This window comes from Megalobrama amblycephala, linkage group LG3 (genome assembly GCF_018812025.1).
Source record: "Megalobrama amblycephala isolate DHTTF-2021 linkage group LG3, ASM1881202v1, whole genome shotgun sequence".
Classification (NCBI taxonomy): Eukaryota; Metazoa; Chordata; class Actinopteri; order Cypriniformes; family Xenocyprididae; genus Megalobrama; species Megalobrama amblycephala.
This window is the reverse complement of record NC_063046.1, coordinates 12,885,725-12,898,024: the sequence shown is the minus strand read 5'-3', so window position 1 is coordinate 12,898,024 and position 12,300 is coordinate 12,885,725. Positions and strand designations below refer to the sequence as shown.

Here is a 12,300-nt window from a genome sequence, read left to right as displayed (position 1 = left end):
CGCACCTGTAAGACCTTCACTTATCTTCGGAACACAAATTAAGATATTTATGATGAAATCCGATGGCTCAGTAAGGCCTCTATTGCCAGCAAGTTAATCTACACTTTCAGTGCCCAGAAAGCTACTAAAAAAGCTTTTTGTTGAAAAGTCATTATTTTGTTTTTTTGGCGCACAAAAAGTATTCTCGTCGCTTTATAATATTAAGGTTGAACCACTGTGGTCACATGAACGGTTTTAGTACCTTCCTGGACTTGCTATCAATGGAGGCCTCATTGAGCCATCGGATTTCATCAAAAATATCTTTCTGCTCCGAAAATGAACGAAAGTCTTATGGGTGTGGAACGGCATGAGGGTGAGTAATTAATGACAGAATTTTAATTTTTGGGTGAACTAACCCTTTATGCATTTCAAATTGCTTATTTAAAGGTGCCCTAGAATCAAAAATGTTATTTACCTCTGCATAGTTGAATAACAAGAGTTCAGTACATGGAAAAGACATACATTGAGTTTCAAACTCCATTGTTTCCTCCTTCTTATGTAAATCTCATTTGTTTAAAAGACCTCCGGAAAACAGGCGAATCTCAACATAACACCGACTGTTACGTAACAGTCGGGATCATTAATATGTACTCCCCCAATATTTGCATATTCCAGCTCATGTTCAAGGCATTACACAAGCCAGTATTAACGTCTGGATGTGCACAGCTGAATCATCAGACTAGGTAAGCAAGCAAGAACAATAGTGAAAAATGGCAGATGGAGCAATAATAACTGACATGATCCATGATTACATGATATTTTTAGTGATATTTGTAAATTGTCTTTATAAATGTTTCGTTAGCATGTTGCTAATGTACTGTTAAATGTGGTTAAAGTTACCATCGTTTATTACTGTATTCATGGAGACAAGAGCCGTCGCTATTTTCATTATTAAACACTTGCAGTCTGTATAATGCATAAACACAACTTCATTCTTTATAAATCTCTTCAACAGTGTGTAATGTTAGCTTTAGCCACGAAGCACTATCAAACTCATTCAGAATCAAATGTAAACATCCAAATAAATACTATACTCACACGATCCGAAGCATGCATGCAGCATGCATGACGAACATCTTGTAGAGATCCATTTGAGGGTTATATTAGCTGTGTGAACTTTGTTTATGCAATGTATAACTGCACTTATAGTCGAGAGCTGGGGGGGCAGGGAGCGCGAGATTTAAAGGGGTCGCAGCCTGAATCGGTGCATAGTTAAAGGGTTAGTTCACCCAAAAATGAAAATTCTGTCATTTATTACTCACCCTCATGCCGTTCCACACCCGTAAGACCTTTGTTCATCTTCGGAACACAAATTAAGATATTTTAGTTGAAATCCGATGGCTCCGTGAGGCCTCCATAGGGAGCAATGACACTTCCTCTCTCAAGATCCATAAAGGTACTAAAAACACATTTAAATCAGTTCATGTGAGTATAGTGGTTCAATATTAATATTATAAAGCGACGAGAATATTTTTGGTGTGCCAAAAAAAACAAAATAAAGACATTTAGTGATGGCCGATTTCAAAACACTGCTTCAGGAAGCATCGGAGCAAAAATGAATCAGTGTATCGAATCATGATTCAGATCGCGTGTCCAACTGCCAATGGCTGAAATCACGTGACTTTGGCACTCCGAACAGCAGATTCGATACACTGATTCAGTTGTGCTCCGATGCATTCTGAAGCAGTGTTTTGAAATCAGCCATCACTAAATAAGTCGTTATTTTGGGGTTTTTTGGCGCTCCAAAAATATTCTCGTTGTTTTATAATAGTAATATTGAACCACTGTACTCACATGAACTGATTTAAATATGTTTTTAGTACCTTTATGGATCTTGAGAGAGGAAGTGTCATTGTTCCCTATGGAGGCCTCACGGAGCGATCGGATTTCAACGAAAATATCTTACTTTGTGTTCCGAAGATTAACGAAGGTCTTACGGGTGTGGAACGGCATGAGGGTGAGTAATAAATGACAGAATTTTCATTTTTGGGTGAACTAACCCTTTAATGATGCCTCAAAATAGGCAGTTAAAAAAATTAATTAAAAAATATCTATGGGGTATTTTGAGCTGAACTTCACAGACTAATTCAGGGGACACCTTAGACTTATATTACATCTTGTGAAAGAACGTTCTAGGGCACCTTTAAGACTTAGTCTATATAAAATAGATGTTGGTTGTCAGAAAATTCTTTCATTCATATTCTTCTATAAAATTAATGGATTACTTCAAATTACACCCCACTAATAAGATCAAGACAGTAGATTCCCAGCCACTTGGAGTTTCTCCCTCATTTCAAGTGGATGACAGAAATGAGCCCATGGAAATGAAACTATCAGGGTCTTCACACTGAAGATGCTTTTAACCACAAAGAACTTGGCACTTACTATGACAATACAACTGGAAACATGGCATTCAAAAAAGATTTTTGCTGCTAGTTAAATTGAGTTTAATGCAACACAATTCCTACTTGATTACATTGCATTCAATCTACTTAAAGGGTTAGTTCACCCAAAAATGAAAATTCTGTCATCATTTACTCACCCTCAAGTTGTTCCAAACCTGTATGAATTTCTTTCTTCTGCTGAACACAAATAAAGACAATTTTAAGAATATGGGTAACCAAACAGTTGATGGGCCCCATCTTCCATGGTATGGAAAAAAAATACTACGGAGGTCAATGGTGTCCATCAACTGTTCAAAATATCTTCTTTTATGTTCAGCAGAAGAAAGAAATGTATACAGGTTTGGAACAACTTGAGGGTGTGTAAATGATGACAGAATTTTCATTTAAGGGGGGAAAATGCCTTTAATTTGTAACACAGAAGCTTACTTATTGCATTTGTGTTGGACTTAATTAATCATTTTCGTTAGCATTAATTAAAACTGCACAAGAGATTTCCGTTTCCCAGCAAGCTTTGCATGGGACTACGATTAACTAAAAATGGTATTTTATGTGTTTTATGTTTTTGAACCAGATACTATGGTTTATGTTGTACTTAATGATTAATATATGCAAATCCCACTGCAATGATCATTTTGTTCTTTCCTGCAATTCCCGTCGACTGTCATGGTAGCTAGTACTGCAATAGATTCATTTGAGTTACTTTGATACATCTAATCTTATTTGGTGTTACTTAAATAAGGGGTTAGTTCACCCAAAAATTACATTTCTGTCATTAATCACTCACCCTCATGTTATTCCAAACCCGCAAGACCGTTCATCTTCGGAACATAAATAAAGATATTTATATTTTTTATCTCCCATAGAAAGCAATGAAATTACCACATTCAAGGTCCAGAGAAATAATAAAGACATTGTTACAATAGTCAACGTGACTATAGTGGTTCAACCTTAATGTTATGAAGCGAAAAGAATACTTTTTGTGTGCAAAAACAAAACAAAAATAACAATTTTATTCAACAATTTTTGTCTCCAATGCAGTCGACGCAATGAACGCAGTGCAGATCTTTCGTGTTTACGTCCGAACGCTGACTCTATATTGGCCGGCTCCTGCGTCAGCATCACACGCATGCGTCGTGGTGTTCACGTGAACAGCGTCGACCAATACTGAGCCGGCGTTCGAATGTAAACACTGCATCCACTGCATTGGAAACAAAAATTGTTGAATAAAATTGGTATTTTTGTTTTGTGTTTGCACGCAAAAAGTATTCTTTTCACTTCATAACATTAAGGTTGAACCACTGCAGTTACGTCGACTTTTTTAACGATGTCTTTACTATTTCTCTGGACCTTGAATGTGGTAATTTCATTGCTTTCTATGGGAGATAAAAACCTCAATCAAAAAATACCTTAATTTTTGTTCCAAAGATGAACGAATGCCAACATGAGGGTGAATAAATAATGACATAAATTTCATTTTTGGGTGAACTATCCCTTTACCTTTCTGCAACACAAGATATTCAGGTTGCATTGAATTTAATGTTACAACCGCTCATTTCCAGTATATATCAGAAGTTCAGTCAGAAAATGTGTGCATTATGTACCCTTGAATGACAGAAGCATTAAAGTGAATTTTGCTGAGCCTAGCTGTGCTCCTCAGAAGATTTAGTTACAGTTGGAGTCCTTATGGAGGTACCATGACATCTCTCAATGATGCCCAAGAAGACAATGAATTCACCAAAATGGCTGTAATAGTATATTTTAGTATTAGGGAATGAATTATTATTCTCATTACTTGCTAAATAACAAGTCATTAAAAACAAACCATATAAAGCAACCTACCTTTAAGTAAGGGCAGCGGCGTGAGCTCCACCTGGGAGCTCTGATAGCGGAACTGTGAGGAGCTGTGGGACCGTCGCTGCCGGGCACGGCGCATCGAGCGGCGGGGGAAGCCGTCTACCTTTTCCGCGCTCGGTACAGAGAAGCCCGTAGTCGGCGATGATGGGCTCGACGGAGGTAGCTTCGTGGGGGTCTCCATCGCTGCAAAGGTGGTTCTCGACAGAAGATTGTTCGAGGAAGGAAGCCAGTGGCGAGAATAGGCACCCAAAGCGCCTTGTTATTGAGTCAGAAATATTTTTTCTTGGATTGAAGGGATCCAAGCAGGGATCTACTACAGACAGAAGTTATCTAACCTGGTCAAAATTGTAGACAGAGTAACGTAAAATCTATCGGTGTTCAATTTTGACGCGTCTCTCGCTCGTGTTACATTAAACCCCCCCAAAAAATACGAGATTAGACACGGAAATAAGCACAAGGGTGAATGTAATTGTCTATATCTTCATGAGTTGCGAACATATGTTTCTACAATAAAGACATCTCTGCCGTACTGTCGTCATTAGAAAGTCATCGGCCTAAATTTGGTCTTTATTTAAATATTTATAGGCTAGAGGCATAAAGCGGCACTGTATTAAAACTCGGATGTAATAATGATTCTATCCAGTGATAATGGCCCAATCAATCCATGTTGAAAAACAAATGGGCGATTAAAATCCCGTCATTTATCTCCTCCACACAGGTACAAATGCAACACTTACTAATTAAATGTTATCGTCATATTACCAGTCACCAGTTCTGCACCTTAAGTCCTTTTCAGAGCCTTCCAGTGTCCTGCTATTAAATCCGTAATTGCACAGTCGGTTCGGTTCGGTCAGATCCACACAGGGCGGGGATGAACTGCTTCAAACGTGCCTACATGTGTAAAGCATCGCGGCGGCCGCTGCAGCACTGATACCCCCTTCTACCTCCTTCCCTCAAATACAAGGAGGTTCAATTACTTCTATATCACAAGGACGTTGACAGTCTCGCTGATTTTGTCCGTCGCCCTTCCTCTCTGCTGTTTTTCCTCCGTTTCTTTATTTCCCAGCAGCAGTCAGTGTCGGTCGTTGTCTTCAGGTGGTGCAAGTAGATGTAGATGCTACACACACTGCAGATGACGCTCACGCGCTCTTATTTATTTATTTACTCATCTTACATTTGCGCGACCCGCTTCTAGACGTCGCGATGTTATGGCTATACCGTTTGCTCTATTCACCGTTTAAGCGAGCATATATGTGCTATTTGTTTTTATTTCATCCGTATCTTTATCAGACAGCTGTTTTCTACCTCAGCCCCTTCCCTTCTCCTCCCTCTCTCTCCCTCCCTCACTGGCTGACACAGTCTCTGTTAGCCGCGGTGTTTTGGGACTGTCAGGTTGGCCATTGTTCTTGCTTCATTCGTTCATTATTCCGCGCGTTCGCTGATTTTTGTTCAGTCCGTCGCTGAGTATTCTCCGAACACGAGTTTTGTCATACCAGTCGACCGACGACGTGTCGCTGACCTACCTAAAAGACCACTAAATGTGATGCTGAATGCTATGGGCGTTTCGGCCATCGAGAGACCATCCCCTGCTGTACCACAGAGAAAGACTGATTTGCCTCGTTTTACAGAAATGTTCAGGATTCATAAACTGACTTATTTTCAAGTGTATAAATGAGTTAATGATGAATAAGAAAATAAAAAGAGCATAAATAATTGTTTTAAAAATCAAGTCCTTAAAATAAATTTTTTAAATACATTTATGATTTAATGAATCTAAAATGTAAATGTTTAACCATCAATAATACACAAAACTTTTTTTTCTTTCTTTTCTTTTTTTTTTTTTTTTTTTTTTTTTTTTTTGTAAATATCATGAATTTTTGAGTCACTCATATCATATGACCTGAAAAGAAGATTCCTCCTCACAGAAATATCAAAATATCTGGGGGGGTTTTCTGTGTGAAAATTAATTTTATATATATATATATATATATATATTAAATGTTTATATATAAAATAATATATATATTTATATGTGTTTTATATATATATATATATATATATATATATATATATATATATATATAGCCTATATATAACACACACATATATATATATATATAACATTTATTGTGTATGATTGTATAAAATATTTGTGTACAATATTTTTTTCAGGATTCTTTGATGAATAGAAAGTTCAAAAGAACACTGTTTATTTTAAATAACATTTGTAACATTATAAATGTCTTTACTTCTGATCAGATTAATGCATCATTGCAGAATAAAAGTATTAATTTCTTTAAACTGACCCCAAACTTTTGAACGGTACATTTATTACAATTTAAGATATTTTAATCACAAATGAAGTGGCTGTATTGGCCTTTGGATTGTTAAACCGAATGACCTTTTGACACTTCAAAAACTTTAAAATACCTTTTATATGTAGCAAAATATAATTAAAACCTTTTGGAGTTGATAAAAGAGATCTAGTTGTACTACCTTGCATACTTTGGATGTCATATCTTTGTTTATTATTATTATTATTATTATTATGTATGTTGTCTGTATATATATATATATATATATATATATATATATATATATATATATATATATATATATATATATATATGTACACATACATTTTCTACTGTAAGCCCCACAAGTATTCAGAAATTAAAAACAGGCTATTGAAACATAAGTGGTGTAGTATCTCATGTTTTTTAAGAAATTAATTTTTAATGTATTTTTGAATGACTTTTATGTGGACAGCAGTAAGTGACACTGAACAATACTTCAATAAATAACATTTGAAATTATTAAAATATAATTTATTCATTAACAGAAAACTCTCATATCAATCACAAATCAAATATCACAAAATCAAAATGGATTAAAGTAAGGAATACCTTAGCCCAACATTCGGTTGTGGTCTTGTAATACATTTTAAAAAATAATGCCCATTTTTAAAATATAGCTACATGTAAAAATAAATCTTGACATCTGTAAGTATTGTTTAAATAAATTAGAATATACAACATATTCACACCTTAATGGATTGTGGGTTTTAGCACCGTTTGTATTTGAACACAATAAAAAGAGCTGTTTGCAGTATGTGGTAGTGTGTAAAACTGGTCACCAAATAAGAACGTAACTGACTGCACCTCAAAACTGCTGTAGGCACCCATTCCCATTCAATGTGTCCCAAGGAGACCAATCGCAACTGTCGAGGAGCCCTGTTAGAGGCAAATCCACTGAATTAGTGTCTGGTAACAATGTAAGGTCCGGAAAGGGGTTGAGTTCTGGGATGAAGTTGGAATCTGAGGTAAAGGGTGTAGCTGTGGATGGACCTGCTGGAACACCAACTGATGGTCCATATGGACATGGTTTAGTGCAGTGAGGTTCATGTTGTTCCAAAGCAGTGGTGTACATTTTAAGCTCCTTCTCCAGTTCAGCGATTTCTTTTCGGATTGCGGCATTAGACTGCTCTAGAGATTGGAGTTCCTAAGTAAAAAATAAAAAATAAGAGTTTATAAACAGTGCAATAAATGCATTCAGCTGAAATGCAGAAGTTACGAAGTAAAAAAGAAAATGTAGCACAGTAAAATACAGAGTAGTTGTGAGTAGTTTAAAATAGATTTCACCTGAACTGCTCTTCCCACATACAGTGCACAGCATAAATGAGTACACCTCCTCTGAACAAATACTAAAATGATAATGATAATACTAAACAAAACTAAAATGCATTAAACATATACATAATAAAAACTGAGAAATATATATCATTAATAGCCATAAAATAAGTAAATTAGCCAAATTTGTTTAAATTAAGGATTGCAGAAATCAGTACACCATAGATTTAATTCAACAAATGTATATTCAAACACTTAGTATGCCCTCCATAATTTTGAATATACTGCTCTGACCCTTCTTGGCACGGAGTGTACAAGTCCATGACAAATTGTCACATCTGTCCTGTTTAACTCCTGGATGATGAGCTTCTTAAATGCCCTGATCTTTAATAGGGAGTGTTGCTCAACTCGTCTCTACAGAATCCCCCACAGGGGCTCAAGAGTACTAAGATTGAGCGCAATACATGTCCACAGAAGGTTTTTCACCTTGGGAGAATGCATATCCTCATTGTCATGTTGAAAAAATGCCCAACAATGCAGAGAATGAGGAAAGGGTAACATCTTCTGTTTGTGTGTATTAAATTACACAGTGGTGTGGGAATTCATGACAGCAATGATAAAGCACAACTCCCTCACACCTTCAGCTCTCACACATCCCTACAGATATAAGAGCTTTACTACCAGTGAACTTTACTGTGGGAACCAGGCACTTCTCACTGTACTCCTCCTCTAGCAAAACCATAACATTTTGGATGCTGTAAGATCCAAAATGATTGATTTGGTCTCATGAGACCAGAGTATTGATTCCCAGAATCTATATTTTGTAAATATGGGCTTTGGAAATGGCTAACTGACTTTATTGTGCTTTGGCTACAGTAGGTAGTTCCAGTGAGAACAACAACCATACATGTCATTTCTGCAGGCTGCATCTTATTCTGTGAGATAAACAGTCACTCTTTTCATAGCTTTTGCTGGCTCTGAGATATTTCTGGCTCGCTTGGTATTTCTCCTGCTCTTTGTCTAGCAAAAAAAAAAATCCCTCATCACTAAATGAAAGCTTAAAATGAAGGCCTGATTATTTCAGGGGCCTTGTCCACGAGTCCATAGTTTTTGAATTTCTGTGTTACTTTTGCTCTATTTTCACACTTAAAACAATGATTTGGTAATCCTCTTGTACCACTGTCCTCTTTTGTGCTAAGAAATAAGTCTCCTGACAGTTCTCTCCCAAGTGGTTCCATTGTTGTCAGCATTAAGTCTGAGAATGATTCAGTGGGCTATATAACACTTTTAATTGTCAAGAAATTACTTCTCTTTAAATGGTTTGGTTCAACATACTTACCTGTTGATCAAACATTGCCTTAAACTTACCAAATAATTGACTTGCTGGAACATTATATCTCTAAAGAGCCTAACATGTCTTCTAAGAAATTTAGTAATTGCTGACTTTCAGAAGTTTCAGAGGGGGTGTGCTTGTTTATGCTGTGCACTGTACAAAAGTTCAGAGGGAAAAAATAAAACGAATTGTTTAAAAAAAAAAATAGAAAAACACATGGAAAGGGAGTGATTAGTGGGTTGGATAAAAAGGGGAAAGTCCAAGATTTACACATAATCTGAAGAGAAAATGAAAGTGAAAATGAAGGTGTGTCAGATTGCAAAGTGAAATAACTAGTCTGGCGCTAGCGCAACTAATCTGTAAGCTGTCCCAGTCATGTAATGTGTTTCCCAGAAATGCCTGCTCTGAACTGAAGTTGTGCAATACTATGCTTCCTCTCTCCTCCACACACACACACTAAACACACACACACACACAAACTCACACAGAGAGAATACAGAGTAATCATTAACAAACACACAAAAAATAACCTTTACAGAAACATACACCTGCAACATTTACACACACATTCTGCTGAAGGTTATGATAATGACACATTAATTCATGATTCCAAGTAATTATAAGAGGATAGGTTATGTGTCTGACAATTACAATAAGATATATATTTGTGTTTGTGTGAGTAACGTGAACGAAAAGATATACACAGCAAATGTGAGGACTTGAAGATATAAAAAGATAACAAGTTGTAACAAAGCAAAAGTAACACATTCAAAAGGAGAAAGAGAGAGTGTGTGAAAGGTCCCAAATGCCACTGACCTCGTGCAGCGTGTCAGCCTTTTCTGTCTGTTTTCTTCGACTCTTGCGAGCTGCATCTCTGTTTTTCTCTCTGCGATGGTACGTGTGGCCATCTGACTGCGTGCTCTGAGGATACACATCATCAGATCATATATATGAATTATAATATATAGATTTTATTTATAAACATTTTTAATATATATATTAGGATATAATATATATTTGGAGAATAACTGTGAAATGATTTAAACAAAAAATAAGTATTATAAATATAAATATTTGTTTTTAAATATTTTATTGCTTGTAATAAGAGCATTCTATGCATACATAGTACAATTACATTAAATAAGTGAATTCACTCCCTACCCAGTCTTGAGGACTTTGAGAATCACTTTGCGAGAAAGGACTTCCCCGGTCAAAGTTGTCCATGACAGCAGCTGGCATCTCCAAGAGCACGGATTGTTCATCGACAGTTAAATCAGAACAAAATGCTTGCATGTATACTTTCAGAATAAATCAGCAGTCTTTTGTCATATTTCCGTAGCCTAATATACAAAATTCTTCGAAATGAAAATGAAAATTCAAAATGAATTCTTCGAATGAAGTTAATAGAATGTGGAGGCAACTGTAGCCTAGTCTGCAGAACTAAGTGCCTGGTCATGATTTAAACTGCTCGGAGGTCTTTAATGTAAGCAGTGGGCGGTGGAATGAGGTGACGCAACAGAGGGGTGGACTAGAGTGTTTTCGGTTTCGAATTATTTTAAATGACCCGGTTAGCGGAGTCGAGCCTGGAGATCATCGCTTCCGGCACATCGATGCCCGTAACTGGGTTGCTCATTTCCCGCACTACATTGACCAATACTGGGAATTCCTAGAGGAAGTCCAAACCGGTGGAACTGTGTGGGATATTCATGTGGTGGAACTGTGTGGGATATTCAGGCTTTACTATGTGTGTTAGGCTAATGAATGTGTGGGCTAATACAAATTATTTACAAGCATAATTTAGCAGCGTTAAGGGTCTGGTGGAAGACGAGTTTGAAGTCACGTCTTTCATTGGCAAAAGGTTGGCCAACGGTGTTGAATAGATAAGCATCTATGCTGCAAACAAAAGGGCTGCAAGTTCAAGAGGGGGAAACACAGACTCGAGACAGACTAAACAAGGTATTTACCGTAAGGTTTTTTTTCTCTCTTTGGATGAAAGCCAATGGACAACTTAGAAACATTCTATTCAATTACAAATTTTAGATCACAGTGTTCATCAATTAATTGTTTATAAAAATGAGATATTATACCACATCATCAAAAAAAAAAAAAAAAAATATATATATATATATATATATTATTATTTCCATACTTAAAGGGTTAGTTCACACAAAAATGAAAATTCTGTTATTTATTACCCACCCTCATGCCGTTCAAGATATTTTTGTTGAAATCCGATGGCTCCGTGAGGCCTTCATAGACAGCAATGACACTTCCACTCTCAAGATCCATTAATGTACTACAAACATATTTAAATCAGTTCATGTGAGTACAGTGGTTCAATATTAATATTATAAAGCGACGAGAATATTTTTGGTGCGCCAATAAAAAACAAAATAATGACTTATATAGTGATGGCCAATTTCAAAACACTGCTTCAGGAAGCTTCGGAGCGTTATGAATCAGTGTGTCGAATCAGCAGTTCGGAATGCCAAATTCACGTGATTTCAGCTGTTGTCAGTTTGACACGCGATCCGAATCATGATTCGATACACTGATTCATAACGCTCTGAAGCTTCCGAATCATGATTCGGATCGCGTGTCAAACTGACAATGGCTGAAATCACGTGACTTTGGCGCTCCGAACCGCTGATTCGATACACTGATTCATAACGCTCCGAAGCTTCCTGATGAAAACATTCCAGGATTTTTTTCCATATAGTAGACTTCAATGGGCACCAAACAGTTGAAAGTCAAAATTAGTTTCACTGCAGCTTCAAATTGTTTAACATGATCCCAGATGAGAAATAAGGGTCTTATCTAGAGAAACCATTGCTCATTTTCTGAAAAAAATTGAAAATTATATAAGTTTTAACCATAAATTCTCATCTTGAACTAGCTCTCTTCTTCTTCTCTATTACAATTCCGGCAGTGTAGACACTGCTAAGTGTATTACTGCCCTCCACAGGTCAAAGTTTGAACTAATTGTTATATACTAGCATACTGCATATAAAAAATAGTTCAAAACTTTGACCTGAGGACG

The 12,300-nt window shown here is 36.4% G+C and overlaps 2 protein-coding genes across 2 annotated transcripts in view; both read right to left on the bottom strand.

Moving 5' to 3' along the window:
* ppp2r5b (protein phosphatase 2, regulatory subunit B', beta) overlaps positions 1-6,074 on the bottom strand; it is a 35,030-nt gene extending 28,956 nt beyond the window's left edge. The window contains exon 1 of the mRNA XM_048183987.1: positions 4,284-6,074. Coding sequence (XP_048039944.1) covers positions 4,284-4,479 — 196 coding nt within the window. The 5' untranslated portion in view covers positions 4,480-6,074. The remainder of the gene's footprint in view (positions 1-4,283) is intronic.
* Positions 6,075-7,104: 1,030 nt separating this feature from the next.
* On the bottom strand, positions 7,105-11,439 carry batf2 (basic leucine zipper ATF-like transcription factor 2). The gene is made up of 3 exons (XM_048183986.1): positions 10,422-11,439; positions 10,077-10,181; positions 7,105-7,799 (listed from the first exon to the last, which is right to left on the bottom strand). The coding sequence occupies exons 1-3, from the start codon at positions 10,551-10,553 to the stop codon at positions 7,461-7,463; spliced, it is 576 nt and encodes a 191-aa protein (XP_048039943.1). The 5' UTR covers positions 10,554-11,439; the 3' UTR covers positions 7,105-7,460.
* Between the last annotated feature and the right edge of the window lie 861 nt (positions 11,440-12,300).

Bases quoted from the DNA above. Each gene is read 5' to 3' on its own strand.
- batf2 (XM_048183986.1), bottom strand. From the start codon at position 10,553: ATGCAAGCATTTTGTTCTGATTTAACTGTCGATGAACAATCCGTGCTC. The intron at 10,182-10,421 runs GTAGGGAGTGAA...GTGTATCCTCAG, and splicing joins CTCAAAGTCCTCAAGACTGG to AGCACGCAGTCAGATGGCCA. The intron at 7,800-10,076 runs GTCAGTGGCATT...TTTTTTACTTAG, and splicing joins AGGCTGACACGCTGCACGAG to GAACTCCAATCTCTAGAGCA.